Source organism: Malaclemys terrapin, chromosome 1, assembly GCF_027887155.1.
Source record: "Malaclemys terrapin pileata isolate rMalTer1 chromosome 1, rMalTer1.hap1, whole genome shotgun sequence".
Lineage (NCBI taxonomy): Eukaryota > Metazoa > Chordata > Testudines > Emydidae > Malaclemys > Malaclemys terrapin.
Window position 1 is genome coordinate 47182921 of NC_071505.1, and position 21896 is coordinate 47204816.

Genomic DNA, 21896 nt, shown 5'->3' on the forward strand with positions numbered 1-21896 from the left:
GGTTGCACGTGCCTGGGGGGAGGGAGGAACTAAGGATTTTCTTCACTTGCTTTCCATTTTAAACAAAAACTCGCTGTCATACCAGAACCAAGGATGGAGGCAGCACCGTCTGGCAAACAAACATATTCACCTGCATTTCTGGGGACATGTTTATATTTTGTCCCTGAAAACACACAGCATGCTTATGCCCAGGTGTCCTGCTTCCCACTAATAACCCTTTTAAATACTGGCCAGTTGGTGCAATCTGGTACTTGACAAAGGCAAAAATCTTACTATTCAAAAGTACAGATCCTCATGGTTTGACAAGGATGTTTAGAGATTAGGAATCTCTAGCAGTATCCAGAGATGGCATAATTTTTTATCAGAAACAGGGAAATCACCTTGACCTGTAATCTGGTGGAAGAAATGTATCAAGAGTCTCTTCCAGCACATGAGACAAAGAGGTAACTTGCCTTTGACCACAATAAACACAAAAGTCAAGATTAGACTTCGGCTCCTAGCCCTGAAATCAGAGCACACTGCCTTCATAGAAGCCAGCCAGGTCCCCCAGGGATGACACTTTTCCTTTAGCACAAAAAACAAACAAACAAAAAAAAAACCCATGAGGGCCATAAATAGTCAGAACTTGGTTTTATATAAAAATGGCCCAATGCTGCAAATAAATAAATAAAAATATCCCACAAATATGTGCTCAAACTTTTAAGTGAGTTTGCTTTGCTTGTGTTTCCTTCCCTTTTTGTGTTCACTTGCACTACAATATTCTAGTAAATTCATTTCCTGGCAAGAATGTTCATAGAAATAATGAATCTTCAGTGAGTACTTGAGAGTATTCACAGAAAGCAAATGCTGAATTCATAAATAAGAATCCTGATTATAAGGTTGACACTCCTCCAATCAGCGAAGAGAAATATGCCAAGTGTCCAATCAAAACTAACCAATACCGTTCAAATATTCAGTTCTGAATATCAAATCATTCCAATGGGCTGCTTGTAAACAATCCACAGATACATTCACTAAATAATTTTGAATAATGAATAAATCTGAGAAAATCATGATTTGCTTGTGAACATTTCAAATAAATTATTTGCTATTAATTCACCCAGCTCCGATTTTATGTCCTGCCAAGAAGGAAGCATCTTGTTCCCTGACACTATTCAGTACAACCCAAGGCCTGCATACGCTTCTTAGCACATACTTAACTTGATCCGTTGAGCGGTCCCATTGAGGTCACTGTAACTACTCTTGAGAACAAAGTTATGCATGTGAATGCAGAGAGAATTCCACCTGCTTTTACCAACATAATTTCTTGCAACAACTAGGCATTCTTTAGCGGGCCTTTATCCAAGTTCTCACCTGGTCTGTCTCAACGTAGCTTGAGAGATATGATGAAATATCCATCCAAGGAGTCATCTGAATCTATCTGAAGTACTGCTTTACGTCCTGTGCAGGTGGTGTATTCCTACCAGCCAATTCCCTAGGAAAATTACTTTGATGTTGCCAGAGTAAATTTGTCATAGAGGAAACAAAGCTGCTGTTTCCCTTCCTGGAATCTGGTGTTCTGAAAGCTGGGTTAGGTCACTACATTTTCCCCATACTGAAACTTTTCTCAACTAACTTTAACTTTTTTTGTGTCACTTTGTTTCACACTCCACAATTTGCTACATCTGATTCAACCACCTACACCAAGGATATCTGAAAATGTTTCCTACTCAGAAAAAATATAGTTATGAGGTAAAATTCAGGCAACACTGAAGTCAATGAGAAATCTGCCATTGATTTCAGGATTTCACCGTAGGATTTCTTTATGAGAAATAAAGGTTTTGGTAAAGAGATTTTTAAAAGACTCCACTACTCTTTAAAACAATGCAAATGTCTGTTTCTAGGACACTGATGCTGTTAATATTTCTATTAGCTACAATGGCCTTTGGATCAGGTTTATGCTCCAGTTCCATGTTATACTGTATCTCTAACCTCTTTCTCATTCACCTAAATCTCCCCACTTACAAACACAATCTCCTTAATAACGAATAATCAATAAAGATTTTATTAAACAAATTCAATGAGAATTTGTGTAGAGGCACCAACACATAATTGGGATGAGAAGAAGTATAATTTCCCAATACCCAGTTTCCTCTGGGTACCCATACTACATCAACTGAAATAAACAATTTCCCTTTGATTGCCATAATTATATGTAACAATTTTCTCTCTCTCCTTCCCCTCAAGTGCCCCCTTCCTGTTTTTTACCTGCCATGCCTAGAACTGAAGGTAGCATTAATACAAGGTAGATAGTGCTGTTTAAAGTCTAATTAACTTTTCTGATCCTTTAAAAAATATTTGTCTCTACATATCTTCTGTTAGAATTTTTTTTATGGAAGGCCTTAAATTACAGATCCTCAAGTAACAGTGTTAAAACTATTTAATTTTAGATATTGCTATAATTCCTATAGATGACACTGTGAGTCTAAGGCTGTGCTCCTGCAATGAGCTCTGCACAGGAACAGAGATCTGTCTATGTGGAGCTCATAAAAGGATTGGGAGCAGAGAAATGGGGCAGATAGGAAATAGTAACTGCGTGTGGTGTACAAATGGAGTGTGCTTCTTGTTATCTGTTGGGAGTGAGGGCAGGGGTTTCGGAGGAGCCTGCGGGAAGTAGGTGCCCAAACCCCACTGATGCTCCCTTGGGCTCTTTTGAAAATCCCAGTTTAAACTGAGCACAGCAGCAGTCTGAATAGGGAATGTGATGCTTTCACCTTAAGCTGTGATGGTATCTTCTCGCTTCCTATTTGAGAAGCTGAATTTATCAGCTCCCACTTGTCTGAAAACATTGCATGTGTGCCAGATAAGCATAAGACTACAGACCAAACTCATCCCACATACAATTCCCCTGAAGTCAGAGAGTTACACCATGGATGAAATTGCCCCCTCTACCTATACTAAGGGGTATCATTTAAAGTTATTAAGAGGCTGGCGCTTGGAGGGTACAGAGAAATACTGGGATTAACTTAATTGACATGGATTTTCTCTTCAGTTAGCAGGCGCCCCTAGTTCTATAGTTTTATCCAAGCCGGTTTAGTATGGTGTATTGCTTCTTATTGCTTGAAAAGTGTCAAAGTGTAAAATACTCTTTTTGGACCTGATGTGCAGATCTCTCTATTGCATACTCCTTACATGTTCATGTCACAGAATTCCCAGTTTTATTAATGAAGAATTGTGAGCTAAAGAGTTCAACACTATGCATCATAAATTCTGCCCCAAAATGACATTTACCCGCTGATAATTCCAACTTGAGTTTGTCAAAGTGTTTTTAAAGTTCGTGTGTTATATTAAATCTGTCAAATTATGTAGGCTATAACATTCAACTTCTGTGAAGCACCTGGTTTAATTTGGGGGCAGTGTAAAAATGCTAATACAATAAGCATCAGTACTGAATAGTTAGTTATGTCACCATAGCAAACAAACAAACATTTTCCTTTTGAGTTATGAATCATATTCATTGGTGTTAAACAGGAAGCCAATGCATAAGGGTTTAATTATGGTGAGAGCTTAAATATAAAAAAAATATTTCAAAAAGAGGCTTTGATCAGAATAAATACAATTACTGGTTAACCACTGTAATTCTTACAAATGATTAAACTTCCAAGTCCAGCAAAAGAGTTCCTTGCTTTCCATGTAAAGGAAGACTGATGCTTCAAAAGAGCTCTGCCTCAATTCCCTATCTATATTACTCCAGTTCCAAACCAGTGTACCCTGATATAGCACTGGAGTATTACAATGGTGAATCAGTTCCCTAAGCCCTGAATCCAGAACTAGTTATGTAAGAGTCATTTGAACAAGGCCCCCAGAGTGTATGGGTAGGCAAAGTTTATCCAAACTTCTGGGACTATGTACAATTAAGGAGCCAAATAAACACTTGCAAGTTAATATTTGACATTAAGAAACTATCAGCACTGTGCAGAAACAAAGGAAAGGGACTGTATATTAAATCTCATCCATTCCTGATGGAAGAAAAGTCCTGGCTGAGCCCTGGATTTTCTCTTATTTCATCTAGTTCGACCCCTGGATTCTATTCCTGGCTCTGCCACTGACTCTGGACAAGCCACAATCTTTCTGTGCCTTAGCACTCCCGTCTGTAAAACATGGATGACAAAACTGACTTTCCTCACAGAAGGTTTGTGAACTAAGATATTCTTTCATTCATTAGATGAAAGATGCTCTGTCTGTCTAGACATCTATCTCTGTATTCATGCTGCACTCAACACAAAGTTGTCTGACTTCCTAGATGTAAAGTATTAGATGAGGTGATTAAGCTGACTTAATATTGCCTTCAGCACTGACTTTCTCTTTTTAGCCACTGATGGGAGTCATAAATGTTTTTAAGTAGGCTTGGAAGGATTAGATTTTTATCTGTAAATGTCAGTAAAATGTGAATTTCACCACACACACAAACCAATGAAAAATATTTCCATTGATAATAACAGAAATGTACAGATAGGCAAAGTAAGAAAAATGCTGAGCGAGAACTTAGTAGAGTTTGATTTAAGGATATTTACTCTGTATATTTTGATGTGATGTTGACAGTTTCTATTTTAATGGTTATACAGCTTTAACTTTTTGAAATCAATGTCTATTGTCATTAAATGATTATTGTCTGACCCATCCTGTTGTCTGACACCCCCCGCATATAATTTCCTACAACTGTGAAATTTTTAATAAATAAAAATAGAAAAAATGTTTACAAATAAACACTGATTATCTGTCAAAATTATATTTAAAAAAATCAAATTCTGCCAAGTCTTGTTTTAAGATACATAAAAGGGGAGTGCCAGGCCAGCGTGGCTCATTGTACAGACTGAATAGTAGTGCCCTCCCTGATACCAGTGTAAATGGTGTATGTGATGTTTGTTCACATCTGAGCAAAGTTTCTGGAATATGTTTGATCCTGTAGTGAGCTGAACTGCATTGAGCTGAATAAACTGTTGAAGAGAAAGGACTGAACACTTAATTGTATTTGAGCAACAATGATAAAAGCTTTTGCAAATTAAACTAGGTGCAAAAACTCCTTGTTGTTTGTATCTGTAGTAAAGCCAGGAGATGTTTCCCAGAAAGAAGGGTCTCATGGGCAGTAAGTAGTTGGTGGTCATTGCTTTTTAAAAACAAAATAAAAACCAAGTTGTGGATGGCCTTGCATGGGTTTTCCAGAAGGTGCAATGGACATTTCCTATCTAACACATCCTTGTAGGGGACAGTCATAATCTGGCTGGCTGTGCTCATGACCAAGGAGTGGGAACCAGATAGCTGTATCATTTAGGGTGACCAGACAGCAAGTATGAAAAATCAGCACAGGGTGTGGGGAGTAATAGAAGCCTATATAAGAAAAAGACCCCAAAATCGGGACTGTCCCTATAAAATTGGGACATCTGGTCACCCTAGTATCATTGCTGGTAGTGCGTACTGGTGCTGAGGTGGCATGGCTGAGTGGGCTGGGAGGCTGGACAGAGCCCACCCAGCTTGTGTCAGAAACAAGGAATAGCTGGAGGAGGGTAGGCTACATATTTTTAAAGGTGCAAAGAAACCTGCTCCTCGCTGTGCTTTTCCCAGCACCAGTGAAGTTGTTATGCCTTATGCAGGCAGAATGTCTTCCTCCACCACTGCTTGAGCACTCAAAGTGTTCCCCAGGCCACAGTACTCCAGAGGGTTACAGGACCATAATTTGGCCCTAAGATGGAAAAAAATCAGTGTGTGTTGTGAGGCACAATTTTAGGAAGTGCAGAGAATGAGAAAGTCCTCATGGAGAAAGCATCTCTCCCCCCCTCAGCCAGCCACAGGTGAATATTGGGCCCTTGGGGAATGATAAAAGGCAGATGAGAACAATTAGGGGTTTGTGATAAAGGTCACTATTGTGATACACACACTAATGGTTGTGTCTCCTCTCACAGAGGTGAAGAACGTGGCATAGAAAGCACAGAGTACAGCTCAGAGTCAATTGTGATATATGAGCTATATAGCTATAAGGCTGTTTTATGTATTACAGAATGTCCCCAGGATCTCCTAGGATCAGAGGCAGTATGCCTGCTGCTAGAACCGATTACTACTTTCCATCTGGCTGGCCAATTCCACTGTTGGGTAGATGGAGCCATTACCCCATCTTCTAGCTTGCTCCCCTTCATCCCAGAGGAAACAGAGAGGGAGCATTCTCTGTCCTCCCGCTGAGTGCTAGGACTACAATTTTGCCTGGACTTATGTGGGTCTCACAAGAGGGTTGAGGTTACACTCTACCCTCCTTCCTATACCTTTACCCCAAATGATTTCTGATTGAAGAAATTAATATAGGCTTTAACCCTCAGAAAATGCCTTCTTGTAGATATAAAGTCTGGCTTCAGCTGAAAATGATCTAGATTCTGATAAGCAGAGAATCTTTACATACTCATGAGTTTCCAGCATGTCTTCATATTTCTCTATATCAAAATGTTGCACCAACACTCACTTTAAAATTTGTTATGCAAATTGAGCTAAGTTTTTAAAAGAAAGCATAAACAAAGACAAGCCAAATTTGGTTCTCCTCCATGTATGTGACTCCATTGACTTCAGTGGGGTTGCACACATGTAACTAAACGTTTCACCCCATTTTTTCTAAGTGGATGAAAAACATCCCCTCAGGAAAATTGTAACTTTAGAATAAATTGTAACAGATCTGCATAATGGAAGAAGAACTTAATATAGATACTATGGAAGGCCTACATTTTGAAAAGAACCACTAGTTTTTGGTGCCTCAATTTTGGTGTCCAACCTGAGACATCAAGGCATGTTCTTCTGAGACATTGAGAACCCACAACTTCAAATGGGAGGTGAAGGTGCTCAGCACTCATAAATTAGACTCTCAAGTTGGGTACCCAGGGGCTGGACACAAAATTAGTGGTCATTTTTGATAATGTAGACCGTGCAGCAAATAAACCAGGAACATCTGGCACTCAGCGGCAAGCAAACACAATTACTTTTATTTTCTCCCTCTTTACAAACTTATATGGCCTCCATCACCAGAGTATCTGAGTGCATAAGAAAAATAAAATTGCAGAGGTGCTGACTATTTTCTTTGTAAAGGACTGTTACTTCAAAAAATAACATGAGACAACAATGTTCAATTTGGAGCTGAGTAAAAAGTTTGGAACAAAAAATATATTTGATAAATGTGGCAGATCTTTTTCTGCTCATGAAATATCCACAAATGTTGCAGTTTTTTTAGATTTATTTGTTGTTTGAAAATATTTTATGACAATTTTTTTAACTCCATGGACATCAAAGAGCTCAGTATGAGTATACACTAGTTGAGCTCTGTTGGTTAGTGGGGATTGGACAGGCCTTAAAGGCCCTTCTGATCTTAAAGTCTATGAGTCTATGAAATAAGTCATGTGGTATTGTTTCTCTTCCCTGATTTGACAAGTGTGGAAACATGCCAATACTTCTACATGTCAGTTTTCAAATTCAATTTGGGAACTACTCATGCATGTAACTATGAAATTCATGTCCCGTGAACATTCATGCCAATAAAATTTGATCACGTGAATGTTCGCTGAAAGCTGACATGAGAACTGAGCACATGGCTGAAGCTAATTCATTGACAACATTGAGACTACCCCTGGATTAGTTTTGCAGTATTCCCCCTGCGGTAGTTCAATCCAAATGGTGCGGTGTAGGCAACTCATGGCACTGCTTAAAGCAAGTTGTTTTTCTCTCACACAGCCTCATGAATACACAATGTTGTACACACATGAAGAGATTTGAGCGTATCAGTTAATTTAGAACCTCATCCTGCACCATGTTGCCCAGTCAGGGGCACTTGTCATCTTGTAGAATGCAGCCTTTCGTGAGCATGAGGAAATGCCAGATGTTAAAAGATTCTTTCTCCCCCCACTCCCACCCCACAGTCAGAGATTGGACAGGGGTAATACTAACTATTGAAGGTAGTTGTAAGGGGGACATCACCTTAGGATCTGAGGCTCAAATCTGAGGTGTTTCAATGCCTCCTCCACTCCTCCGGCTGTTTTGCTGCCACATAGAATCCCACACCTTGCTGCCTTTTCACCTTAACTGAGAGGGCCTTAGATTCAGTGAGTTCTAATATACACCCCAATGCTAAAATAAATCACGTCATTTAGTCAGCTTTTCATGAATTAGTATGGCACTTAGCTTCCATTTCACAGATCTTTTAAAGTTATAGTGTGACTGAAGCTGAGGTCACCAATATCTTTAGCTTTAGAGTCAAGCTCCTATAATCCTCCAGTGTCAGTACAGATCAGGAGCAGGGTTATGCCCTTTTCTTGATTCCTACCTATCTGATAGCACCTTGCTTTACTGCTGTGCTCCCTACAGCCTATTTATCTGGTGCAGAGGACACTGTGCAAATGCAGTGAACTGTGTGGCAGGCTCAGCGTGATGTACACCAGGGGAATGCATCCCCTGCTTCTCACAAGCTAGGGTTATTTTTAAAACTTGTTATGAGATTTTTTTGAATGCAGGCAACACTGAGGCCTTTTAAAGAGCTGCTTAAAGAGCGGATTCCTTGTTCTCCGTCTAATCATTTACTTTTCATGGTTGATTTACTTGCCCCCACGTTACTCTCTGATTCTCATAGCACAGTGGCAAGAAATGCATAAAGCCGAGTAAAAGGCTGAAAGTTCTGAATCTGGTGAAACACAAATATTTTAAACAAAGTAGAGATAGGCCTGAATCACAATTCTGACTCCTTACATCCCTGAACTTGTACTATTTGTGTATTACTTGTATTGTAATATTACTTATATGGCTTATTACTTGTATGGTAGCACCTACAGACCCCAGCGAGACTGGGGTCCTATTATGCTAGGTACTGTACAAACACATTTGTTGTCTTGAGACACTCTCTGCCCTGAACAGCTAAGTAGATGATGGACAAATGGCAGGGGGGAATAGAAGCAAAATTACTTGCTCAAGGCAACACAGCCAGCTAGTGGTTGAGACAGGAGTGGAACCCAGATCACCTGACACCCAGTCAAGTCCTGTCCACAAGACTACACTGCCTCTCCAGAAGCTTTCAGAAAGCTCTGATCTAGATATGAACTTTATGGTTGCCCCTTAAAGAGCTGAACTTAAAAGCAGTAGCCGAAGAACCCGGAAATTTGGATCTAAAGTTTGCAAATTGGACCTATCTGTGAAATAAAGTATAAACAGCAAAATTAATTGTTGCCTGTCTTGTAACTAGACGGGAAAATGTTGTTTTTCCAATTGCCCTATGAATTTTGCAAATGTTGTTGTTAGTAAAAAAACAAAAGTTGGATACCCTGTGTAGCTCAAAAGCTTGTCTCTCTCACCAACAGAAGTTTGTCCAATAAAAGATATTACCTCACCCACCTTATCTCTCTCAATGTTACTGAAAGTGGGGCTCTGAACACTGGCTTGATATGATACTGACATTCCCTGTCACTCACTCACTGGGATTGGCATACTTTGGAAGCAATATCAGTTTTCTGATTGGTTGGTTGGTGGAGATTTTTAGGGTGTTTGCAAGTGGCACATTTGTGGAAAGAGGGATCCAGATTGTTTCAGAGAGAGACCAAAGGTTTTGATTTTTTTAAATTCCTATAAATCTTACTTTCTAACTTTCTTTTGGGTCACTGGGAGTAACAAACAACCATGCACAGGGCTTGTCCCTGTGGGCGGGTGGAAGGGATGTGCTTTGTAAATTTCAGTTTCCTTTAAGACAGCTATGCTTTTTTTCCCCCATCAGCGATCTGCTTCTTTTCCCAGTAGGATTTTTCTTTCTCTGTTCAGTTCTGTTCTGTGGATATCCAGATTCCAGCCAGCCTGGGGGCTATGACTCATACTCAGAAGGTTTAGTTGCAGGGGACTTCTACCACTGCTGCCGCACACAGTGAGTGTAACACCAACAGTCCCCGGTCATTGGTGGGCAGGATCAAACCTGGGACCTCTGGAGCTAAATGCATGAGCCTCTACTACATGAGCTAAAAGCCATGTGGTCCCTAGCTAAGGCTGTAGAGCAGACTCATTAATCGCTCTCCCTAAGTGGCCTGGTGCCACTAGATGGGCTCGAACACCACACCCTGGAGGTATGTGGGTTACATGAGCACTAGCATGCTCCTCTCCGAACTCTCACAAAGCTCTCCCCCTACAGCTCCTCTTCCACAACCAAAAGGAAAACAAAATTCTCAGTTTATAAAAATAAGTTGTTGGCTTGTAAATTAACATTTGCGCCATTCTGTATCTTTTGTAGACCATTTTTCAGTGTGTACAGAATTCAACTTCTTTTGTTTCTAGATTGTAAAGGCAAAGTTATGGAAATAGCTCTATGAGCATACCATCTGCCTGCAAAAACTTTTAGGGCTTGATCCAGCAAGGCAGAGAGCCTCTGCTGTGATGAGTGCCTTCAAATGTTGTTGCAGTCAATGAGATTTAAGAGCGCTCTGCACCTTTCTGGATTAGGCCCTAGAGGTCTAAATCATTTCACCAACCTGCCTTGAAAATCAACAAAAGTGGAATTCTTCTGATACAGAGAGAATGAAATGTTTCCTTGAAAGTACCTGAACAGACAGGCTTTACCTCCCATCCTAGAGGCAGGATGAACTAGGATTGCACTATATGACTGCTGGATCTGAAACAGGTTAGCATTGGATATCTGCTGTTTCCCCAGAGTCCAACAAACTTGAAGGACATTCCTCTGCTAATGAGGGATCAACTCCAGGGTTTCACTGACCCAGATGGGCCCAGGCAACAATGTCCATTGTCCCAGATTTGCTGAAATGATCAAAATTGGAATTAAAAATCTGACCAGAGGTCCAGGCACAGTCACTTTGAGTTTTTGCTTGTTTATTGCCTGTTTTTATAATTTCAGTACTGCAGAAAAAAAAATAACCAGGAGCTATGGTTTTGCAAACAATTGGCTTAGGAAAAGTGAGCTGTATGCATCTGGATCAGGGAAAAGCTGTTCCACAGGAAAGTAGTGTAGAGAAATCCTTAACAGTGTAATCTGAGTTCCACCTGATTTTTGCTTTTTTTTTTTTTTGCCATTCCTTTATAAGGTATTTATAGGAATCATTGCTGGCCAGTAAAATCTCCCTTCCTGGGTTAAATATGGTAATGTTCGTTCCATGTCTCACCCCCACCACACCACAAAGCACTACCAACAAGCATTTGCAGCCAGTTTGACTGCAACAGAAGGACCGTTCACTCAGCCCGTGGGTTCTGTAATGGGGCATTCCTCCCGCCAGTTACAGCTGCATTTTGTTCAGCTTGCACTATTGGCTTGAAAGCTACAGTCGCTTCAGTAGCTAGTTGGTTACCGTTTAGAGATGCCCGGAAAACACGCCGGCTGAGCAGCAGGCGGTGCGGATGGTGCTGAATACCCTGTTCCCCTTGAGTTCTCGCAACAGGTTCCATTGCTATGGAACTCGGAGCGCAGGTTCATTCACCTAGCCGGTGTCCCCCCCGCCCCCATTCTGTTGCGCTCCCACCAGTTGCAAGCTCCCCAGCTAGCTCAAATGGCCACAATTAATGTACTGACTGACAGGAGGCTATTTAAACCGATGCAGTAGAGTGCCCCCTCCCCTTAAATAGTTTGCCGGGACAGCAGGTGGTGGAGGGAAGGGAAGCAATGAACTGTCACAAATGTTACCAGTTCCGTCCCTGGCATCTCTGCAAACACCGTGCCGCCGGCACTCGGAGCTGCTGTAGCAAAAAAATAATAATAAAAACATCCCCCAAAACAACAAAACGGCTCCAGCTTCTCTGCCCCCAGCCCCGGATCTCCCGCGTTTCCTGGCTTTTAATCCTTACCTTGACCACGTCGTCGTTGAGCCGCTTGGGGTCCCGGCTGACCAGGTCGATCTCCTTGGTATGCACGTCGTGCATCGTCTTCTCGTTCAGCTCCTCGGCCATGCTCTTGTTGTGGGGTTTGTAGATGTTCCCTTGCTCCCGGACGGGCGCGGTGTACAGGAGCCCCTGGGGACGGGACAGGAGCGGGGCAGAGATGAGGCACTCCCCGGGGCTGGGCGGTGGCGGGGAGTGTCACGAGCTCATCCAGCGGCTGGGCTGCAGCGTGCGCGGAGCCGGGGACCCTTCAGCGCCGAGCCTGCCCCCCGGCTGGCTTTTTAAACGGATAAAAGCAGCCCACACCACACCCCTCGCTCGCGCGGTACCAAGCAGAGCACCGACTCCCACCGCCAGGGGTCCCCTGCCAGCGCTCGCCGGCAGCCGGCGCCTAGCCCGCCCCGCCGCGCCCTCGCCCCCGAGGAGAATGTGCCCGGCCCCGCTGAATCCGCGCCCGCTCCATGCCCCAGCCGCCGCCGCCCTGTCCCGTTCTGCGCCCCCCAGCCCATCCCGGCAGCGCCAGCTCTCTGAGCCGGGCCATTTCCTGCCCCCGGAGTCTGTCTCAGTCCCTACCCCCGGGATCTCAGGTCTGTCCCCCCATCTGAGGCCGATCTCCAACCTGGGGCTGCGTGCCCAGTCCCCGATCTCTGCGCCGGGTCCCTCACTTGGCTCCCATCTCCAGCCCAGCCAACTGCAGCTCCAAGTCCCTGATCTCATCCCTCAGCCCCCTGGGGCGAGTCCCACATTCCATCACACCAGACCCCTGGCACGGGTCGCCCTGGGCTCTTGTCAAATACTCCTCCCCAGGGCTGCAAGGAGAGTCGCCGCCGGGGCAGAGCATACCCCCTTCCCGACAGGGCTGCAGCCAGCCGAGCAGCCTGCTCAGGTGGTGACTTTTGCTCGTTGTGCAACATGTCACTAGTGCTGGCTGGAAAACACCGCGCAGCTTCATTAACAGCCCACGAAATAAGCTGTCAGCGCTTCACCTGACCCTTTAGCTTTGCGGGGCGACGCGGTTTCCTATATCGACGTTTACAAATACAAGTTAAAGAGCCGGACGAAGGGAAAGCGATCGGCTCTGGATGGGGAGAGGAACTTCCCCAAAGGTGCCGAATAATAGATCGGGTTTCCTCGGAGAGCTAGCAACATGGACAAATAACCCCCGATTGCTATCCTTATCTCTAATCACCCCTCCCAAGCGCACAGCCTATCTTCTTTGCTGGAGGGGTTACGGACGGTCAAGAGCAAGATCAGTAAAGTGCCAAGAATGCCCAGAGAAGCCAAGCCAGCGATAGCTGAAGCAGGTACTTAGAGGCAGGAGGAAGCAGGAACTAGAAGTATCTGAACTGGAACTAACTTTTTAAAGGATCCCAAGGAAATCCTACCTCTGAGTCTACGTATTGGCTACCAGACATGCTGTCCTGGGCTTGGTGGAGAGTCTGACTGAGGTTTCACTGCGCTATAGTTTAGACGCGCTGAGAAAGGAAGATCCTGTATTGTAAAAAGCAAGCGAGGGGGAGGTAGCTATAAGTGAGACAGCTGGCCGCCGGCCAGGGTTTGTTCTGCTTGCTTTTGGCTGGGATGGCAGCAATGGTGGGTCTAGGCACATCCCCAAAGCTCTGGGAGCAGCAGGGGGTGCAAAGGGGGGGGGGGAATTCCTGAAACTGGACTTTCCCAACCTTGTTCTGCCTGTGCAGATTTTGAAACCTGGGGCGAGGTTGCTTTGCCAACCACTCCACACAGTGATCCAAGTTAGACTGCTGCTTGCTTCGAAAAGGAAAATCGATGTATTCACTCTGCAGCACGTCGGCATGTTGCGAGGGCGGTGGTGCTGGAAAAGCACCAAATTTTAGTCCTAAGATGACAAGCTCTTCGGAGCTGTCTCTGTGTTCTCTGGTCGCAGTCAGAAGTCTCCAGTTTCCTTCATAAATCCTGTTTCAGATCCCCAGATATTGTGTACTAAAACGGTTGCCTTGATGTTTCAGAGCGGAAAGTAATGAGAGTAGTTGTATTTCACATCTAAATCAAAGTGAGGAGTTTGTATTTTTCTTTGACAATAGTTTACATACAAGAACAACTGTGGAAAATTGGGGTCCTTTTGGGTTGCAAGAGGGAAATTGTTCCGAGTGATTCATTTCACAGCTATGCAAATATTTAACAAGTCCGCGCTTTTACTGTATTTTTTTCTGGGAGGAGAATGATCCATGCAAACATATTGTAGCCTGTTTGCCATGCATATTATCTTCCGGGATTTTTAAAGACGAGATATTGAGGTAAACGCTGTAATGTTTTCAGCATGCGGTTTCTTTATAATCTAAACCCCAGGGTAACTCAGAGAGATTCGGTTTTATTAATAATAAATAACAACAATGCTCAGCGCTCTGTGGGTCTGAAGTGCCTTTGCTTGTGGTTACAAAGGCACTGCACTGCTAGGAACTAATTCGTTGTTTTGCTATTTAAGATTTCGCCGTGTTGGAACGATCAGTTATTTTCTGTTAAACGTTTGCAGAGATAATCTGACCTTTTAAAACATGTCCGTTAGCAGAGTATTGCACCAAGAAAACTAGATGTAAACATTGGTTTAATGCTGTAAAATAGCCTGTAAAGTTCATCCCCTAAAAATGAAAATAGAGTTCAAACATATTATCGTGATGATCATAAGTGAGGACGGGTCGTCAGTTAATGGTAAATTATCCCTCCTTTCACTCCCCTCTTTTTCAAGTGCTCATAATTTTATCAAGCAAATTCCTTCAGGGCGGAGATTTTCCATGCTTCACATTGGTTCTCATTTCAAATGATCTTGTTAATTTTTTTGTGTGCAAAATCGTTTGGCTAGAAACTTGGCCTAAACTTTTTTTAAAAGCAATCTGCATTTGAAGAAGAACATGTCATTGTTTTAAAAGTTAGGAATGTTTAAATTAGTCAGTTTCAGACATGTGTATCAGAAGTTTTAGAAGCATTATGCAGCATTGTTGCATGCCTTAAGGATGACTAAATTAAAAATACATTTGTTAACTCCGAAGTCTACATGGATCCAGAGTTCTTACATTCTTCAGAAGAAACCTGTTTCTAGGAAGCTTGTAAGAAGTCATGTAGGACTGCAGCATCACTGCAGTACAAAAATTTTTCAAAGTTGGCAGAGTTTATACACATTGAAAGATGAATTCCAGATCAAGGAACTTAGGGGTTGAAATGAACTACGGTATCTGGTGAGAATACAAGTTACTGCTTAAAGTTAAATGCCAAGAGAGAATAAATCACAAAGCGAAAATTACTGATGCTAACAACTTCTGAGTGTGAGGCATATCTGTAGGGATGGGTAGGGTCAAAGGAATGTGTCCATTTCCAATAACACCATTACCTTCATAAGAATTAATCAAACAAACAAACCAGCCAACACAAATGTGGATCCAGAGACGCAACTCAACTGAGCAAAAGAACAACCAGCATGGTTTATATTGTTCATCAGATGGGACAATCTGTTGTTGAAAAACTATCTGAAGATATATATATATATATATATATATATATATATATATATATATAAGCCATTATGGAAACCTTCAGAAAGATTGAAACGTAAGTGTAGAATTGAACAAAATACTTGCTGAGCACTGGCAGTACTTCTCATTTTTAGAAGTGGAAGTTTTTTCGGCACTTGTGTTATATGCTTCTAGATTAATACCCAGCATGATTTCCCGCTCTACCAAATAGGTACCAGAGTGTAAACTACTCGCCACGCAGCAATGTCTGAGACTGAGATATAACAGTTAACTACAAGTGTATAACTGCCCTCTAGGAGTCTGAGTCTGATCTCTTTTACACCTATTTTATACCTGTGTAATTCCAATGACATCATCTGCACTATTCCTAATATATTCTGGTGTAACTGAGATCAGAATCAGCTCCTGGCAATGTATTTCCTTTAAATTTATTTTCTACAGAAGCCAGCCAGTTTATTTCATTTCTAAAACGGTGTCTATCAGTAAGCAACCTTCAGCATGTGCAGTACTAAAAAGAGCCAAACACTTTGGAGAGGGTTCATAAGAAGATCACTTAAGTAATTTAGGGTGGGATTCACAAAGGTGCCTAACTCACCTTTGTGAATCCCACCTTCTAATGTCTTCAATGGACTATTCATGTGCTGTAAGTTATGCACAGGCTTAAGTGTTTTTTTTATGGATGAGAACCTCAGCCATTAATACATTCTTTATGGAGTTTTTCTTTTGGATATTGGGCCCCAACTGGTATGTGGCATGAAGCATGGGGATTTGTTTACAATGTAGTCTCATTCCCTGATGCACAGACATTAAGGCCTGAAGGAATCATTGTGATCATCTAGTCTGACCTCCTGCGTAACACAGGTTGTAGAACTTCACCCGATAATTCCTTCATCAAGGCCATGACTTCTGATTAAGCTAGAGCACATATTTTAGAAAGACATCCATTCTTGATTTAAAGACTACAGGTGATGGCGAAGCCACCACATCACTGGTAAATTGTTTCAACAGTTAATTACACTCATAGTTAAAAATTTGCACCTTATTTCCAGTTTGAATTTGTCTAGCTTCAGCTTCCAGGCATGTGCCTTTGCTATATTAACACATCCTCTATTATCAAATCTCTCTGTGGAGGTACTCATAGACACTGATCAACTCCCCTCTTAACCGTCTCTTGGATAAGCTAAGGAGATTGAGCTTCTTAAGTATCTCATTGTAAGACATGTTTTTAACACCTTGAATCATTCTAGTTGCTCTGTTCTTAACCCTTTCCAATTTGTCAACATATTTTTAATATGTGGACACCACAACTAGCACTGTATTCCAGCAATGATCTCCCTGATGCTGTATTTACATCTTCTTATTCCTGCTAAATATAATATTGTCCATGATTTCTTATGAAAATATAAGAATGTAGAGCCATTTTGCTCAACGGTTGTAGCCAGAGACTTTAAGGTCAGAAGGGAACATCATGATACTCTAGTCTGACCTGCACATCGCAGGCTACAGAACCTTACCCACCCACTACTGTAATAGACCCATAACTTGTGGCTGAGTTCCTGAAGTCCTCAGATCATGATTTAAAGACTTCAAGTTCCTAAGAATCCCCAATTTACACTAGCTTAAATCTGCAAGTGACACCTGCACCATGCTGCAGAGCAAGGCGAAAAAACCCCAGGGTCTCTGCAAATCTGACCTGGGGGAAAATTCCTTCTCAACACCAAATACGGCAATCAGTTAGACCGTGAGCATGTGGGTAAGACCCACCAGCCAAACACCTAGGAAAGAATTCTCTGTAGTAACTCAGAACCCTCCCCATCTAGTGTCCCCTCCATAAACTTAACAAACTCAACAAACTCAGCCTTGAAGCCAGTTAGGTTTTTTGCCCCCATTGCTCCCCTTGGTTAGAAACCTTCATCTAATTTCAAGCCTAAACTGTTGATGGCCAGTTTATATCCATTTGTTCTTGTGTCCACATTGGCGCTTAACTTAAATAACTCCTCTTCCACCCTGGTATTTATCACTCTGACATACTTTTAGAGAGCAATCATCTCTCTCTTCAGCCTTCTTTTGGGGAGGCTAAACAAGCCAAGCTCTTTGAGTCTCCTCTCATAAGGTAGGTTTTCCATTCCTTGGCTCATCCTAGTAGCCATTCACTGCACCTGTTCCAGTTTGACTTCATCTTTCTTAAATATGGGAAACCAGAATTACACACATTATTCAAGATGAGGTCTTACCAGTGCTTTGTATAATGGTACTAACACTTTCCTTTCTCTATTGGAAATAACTTGCCTAGTGCATCCTAGGACTGCATTAGCCTTTTTCACAGCCGCTTCACATTGGCGGCTCATTGTCATCCTTTGACCAACCAATACAGACAGGTCTTTTTCCTCCTCTGCTTCTTCCGAGCTTATAGCTTTTCCCCAGCTTACAGCAAAAATTCTTGTTGTTAGTCCCTAAATGCATGACCTTGCACTTTACACTATTAAATTTCATCCCATTTCTATTACTCCAGTTTACCAGGTCATCCAGATCATCTTGTATGATATTATGGTCCTCCTCCATATTGGCAATACCTTCCAACTTTGTGTCATCCACAAATTTTATTAGCACACTTCTACTTTTTGTGCTAATGCCAGTAATAAAAATGTTAAATAAGATTGGTCCCAAGATTGATTCCTGAGGAATTCCACTAGTAACTACCCTTCATCCTGACAGTTCACCTTTTGGGTATGACCCGTACCCATTGCAGTCTCCACTTTAACCAGTTCTTTATCCACCTCTCAATTAATACTCATCTTCTCCAATTTAACTAATAATTTCCCATGTGGAACTGTATCAAATGTCTTACTGAAATCCAGGTAGATTAGGCCTACTGCATTTCCTTTGTCTAAAAAATCAGTTATCTTCTCAAAGAAGGAGATCAGGTTGGACTGGCATGACCTACCTTTTGTAAAACCATGTTGTATTTTATCCCAATTACCTTTATGTCCTTAACTACTTTCTCTTTTAAAAATTTGTTCCAAGACCTTGCATACAATTGAGGTCAAACTAACAGGCCTGTAGTTTCCCACATCACTTTTTCCCCTTTCTTAAAAATAGGTACTATATTAGCTATTCTTCAGTCATGAGGTCTGACCCTTGAGTTTACAGATTCATTAAAAATCCTTGCTATTGGGTTTGCAATTTCATGTGCCAGTTCTTCTAATATTCTTGGACAGTGATTATGTGGGCCTCCTGATTTAGTCTCATTAAGCTGCTGGCGTTTGACTTCCACCTCAGATGTGGTAATTCCTACCTCCATATCCTCGTTCCAATTAGCCACCCTGCTAATAGCTCTAAACTCTCATTAGCCATATTAAAAACTGAGGCAAAGTATGCGCTTAGGTTTTGGGCCATGCTTTGATTATCTTTAATCTCCACCCCATCCTTAGCGCTTAGTGGTCCCACTTCTTTTCTTGATTTCTTTTTTATATGGCTACAGAACCTTTTTCTATTGGTTTTAATTCCCTTTGCAAAGTCCAATTCTGCTTAGCTTTTGGTAGTTCTCATTTTATCCTTACACTTTCTGACCTCCAAGAGGTAACTTTCCTTGCTGATCCAGCCCATCTTCCATTTCTTGTAGGCTTTCTGATTTCTCTTAATCACCTGTTTGAGATGCTTGTTCATCCAGGTAGGTCTGCAACCTTTCCCTACATATTTTTTCCCCTTGCTTGGGATGCAGGCTTCAGATAGTTTCTGCAACTTTGACTTAAAGTAATTCCAAGCCTCCTCCACATTCAGATGAGTTCTTCAGTCCAGTCCACTTCCCTAACTAATTCCCTTAATTTTTTAAAGTTAGCCCTTTTGAAATCAAGGACCCTAGTTGCAAATCTGTTTTTGTTTATCCTTTCATTAAGTTTAAACTGAATTAGATCATGATCACTTGAAGCAAGGTTGTCCCCTACAGCCAGTTCTTCTATAAGGTCCTCACTACTCACCAATACCAAATCTAAAATGGCATCATCTCTTGTTGGTTCAGTGACTCTTTGGTGAAGAAATCTGTCAGCTAACACATCCAAGAAAATCTGAGCCCTACTATTATTAGTAGCACTTGTCCTCCAATCTATATCCGGGAAGTTAAAGTCTCCCATAATCACACAATTCCCAGTAGTATTTATTTCATTAAAAACATTGAAGAGGTCTCTATCCAGATCCAAATTGGATCCTGGAGGTCTGTAGCATACCCTGAGCACTCACCCAAGGGAACTTCTAGTAGCTTCCTTCCCCAAAGTGATTTTGGCCCAAACAGACTCTGTCTTATCCATTCCATCACTTCTAATTTCTTTACTGTCTACCTCATCTTTAATATACAATGATACTCAACCACTTTTGCCTTTATTTCTGTCTTTCCTGAAAGCACAAACCCCTCAATGCCTGTACTCCAGTCAGTCATGACTACTATTCCACCATGTTTCTGTTATCCCTATAATATCTGGTTTCACTTTCTGCACCAGTAGTTCTAGTTCCTCTATTTTGTTACCCAGGCTCCTTGCATTGGTGTGCGAACATCTTAATTGCTGCCGCTTGGCTTCACCCACATTCTTTGCCTGATTGGCAAGGAATTGTCATTCTACTGCCAGTATCACCTACCCGACTGTTAGCCAGGGGTGGAAGTAACTTACAGGACTTACCGGTATAGCTGGAGTCCTGAGTGGGGGCGTGGCCTCACCCGGAAGAGACGTGGCCTCACCCAGAAGAGGCGGGACCTCTCAAGATTTAAAGGCCCTGGGGCACCAGCTATGGCTGGGAGCCCCAGGGCCTTTAAATCACCCTGGGGCTTCCAGCTGAAGAGGTGGCTGGGAGTCTCCAGGGCAAATTAAAGGGCCCGGGGTTCCGGCCACTGCGGAGCTCTGGGCCCTTTAAATCCCTGCCGCAGCTCTGGCAGCCGGGCTCAGGCGGGGATTCAAAAGGCCCGGACCGTACCGGTTTACTTTCACCTCTGCTGTTAGCTTCATTGGTATCGGCACTATCTTTCCTCTTAATGTCCATTCTCTTACCCAATGCTGTTCCTTTCTCCATTGCTGTATCCTTTCTTATTTGATTTCCCCCTCTCAATGTTAAAATATGATTATATGAGAATCTTCCAAACGTCTCTCCCAAGTTTCTAGTTTAAGCTCTTTTAATCAGTTGCGTCATCCTCCATCCCAGAAGTCTATTTCCCTCCCTACTCAGGTGGAGTCCATCCCATGAGACCAGTTCTCTGTCCATGAATGCCTCCCAATGGTCAAACATCCCAAAGCCCTTCTTATAGAACCACTGCCTGAGTCATCTGTTGACCATCAGTTTCTTGTCTCACCTTCATTCTCCTCCTCTAGGGACAGGTAGAATCCCACTGAAGATCACCTTCGCCTCCATTTTTTTAAGTGTCTTTCCCAACCTGGCATAGTCTCCCTAGATACATTCCAGCGAGAACCTAGCTGTATCATTTGTTCCCACATGAAAAACAATCAGTGGATTCTTTCCTGCTCCCATTAGGATCTTCTTCCTCCTCAGGTCAACATCCCATACCTTAGCTCCCCGCAGACAGCACAACCCTCTGTTCTCCGGATCAGCTCTGGTGCCAGGCCTGTCTATTCTTCTTCGTTTAGCTGTTCATATACTGTTAGTCACAGTTTATGAGAGCTGCAAATATAATAGACCCTGACTCTATATTAAATGAAATTGTAGCTGTTTCTGTAGGCCTGTACAACTTCCTGAGCAAAGGTGACTTTGCAGTGTGGCAAATGGAAGATATCAGGCAAATCATTTTGCATTGGTTGCTCACTCAGTGGGATATATGAAAAAAAAAAACCTGTGTACCATCCTGTGTGCTACCATGGGGATGAGAATACTATAAATACTCAGACAGATACGATAACTAGAATATATAGCAGCTCCCTCTTGCTTGCAGAAATTCTCCAAAATTCACTCTGGTCTGATAGTATGGCTGCGGCTGCTTCCTTCTTCCCATTTGCTTGTGTCTTTGGCATTACCACAAGAATTACAGCTGAGTCACAGGCAGTTAAAGGAGATATTGGATGTGTCCACAATGGACAGAGATGCTGCAACTCCAATCATGACTGCTCCTGCCTTTTGCTTTGTTTCTTTTCCAGGAGGAACTTACAGTCTTTGCTAAGTGCAAACTCATCCACCCTCTTGTTAGCTCTCTAATCCCTATTCTTTTCTCATTGCTGGGTATTTTTTTTTTATTCTCTTTTGTATATTTTCCCTTTCACAGCCTCCCTCATGCCAATACAATGGCTTTTGCAGAGAAGCAGCACAACTAAATGAACAGCACAAGCAGAATTGACAAAGCTCAGGCAGGTGCGTTTTTAGGCACCTGCTTTAGTACATTCTTCAGCTTACTTTTCTAACTCCAGCATGGACTTTTTCCTGTGCCAAAATTCCCCTCCCCGTACTACATATATAGGCCCCAGTGAGAGAGCTATTGCTAAACAGCAGTAGATAAGGCCCTGGTCTGGAACTCAGGAGACATGGTTCAATTTCCAGCTTTAT

General features: G+C 42.3%; 1 protein-coding gene across 4 annotated transcripts in view; it reads right to left on the bottom strand.

Moving 5' to 3' along the window:
* Positions 1-13362, bottom strand: part of CAV1 (caveolin 1) — a 28210-nt gene extending 14848 nt beyond the window's left edge. The window contains exons 1-2 of one of the 4 annotated variants that reach the window (XM_054023707.1): positions 13245-13362; positions 11827-11991 (exon numbers count right to left, since the gene is read on the bottom strand). In XM_054023707.1, coding sequence (XP_053879682.1) covers positions 11827-11991; positions 13245-13274 — 195 coding nt within the window. In that variant the 5' untranslated portion in view covers positions 13275-13362. Of the gene's footprint in view, positions 1-11826; positions 11992-12432; positions 12654-12702; positions 12722-13244 lie in introns of those variants that run through there. The other 3 variants (XM_054023722.1, XM_054023698.1, XM_054023715.1) reach the window with 3 other exon arrangements.
* Positions 13363-21896: the final 8534 nt, after the last annotated feature.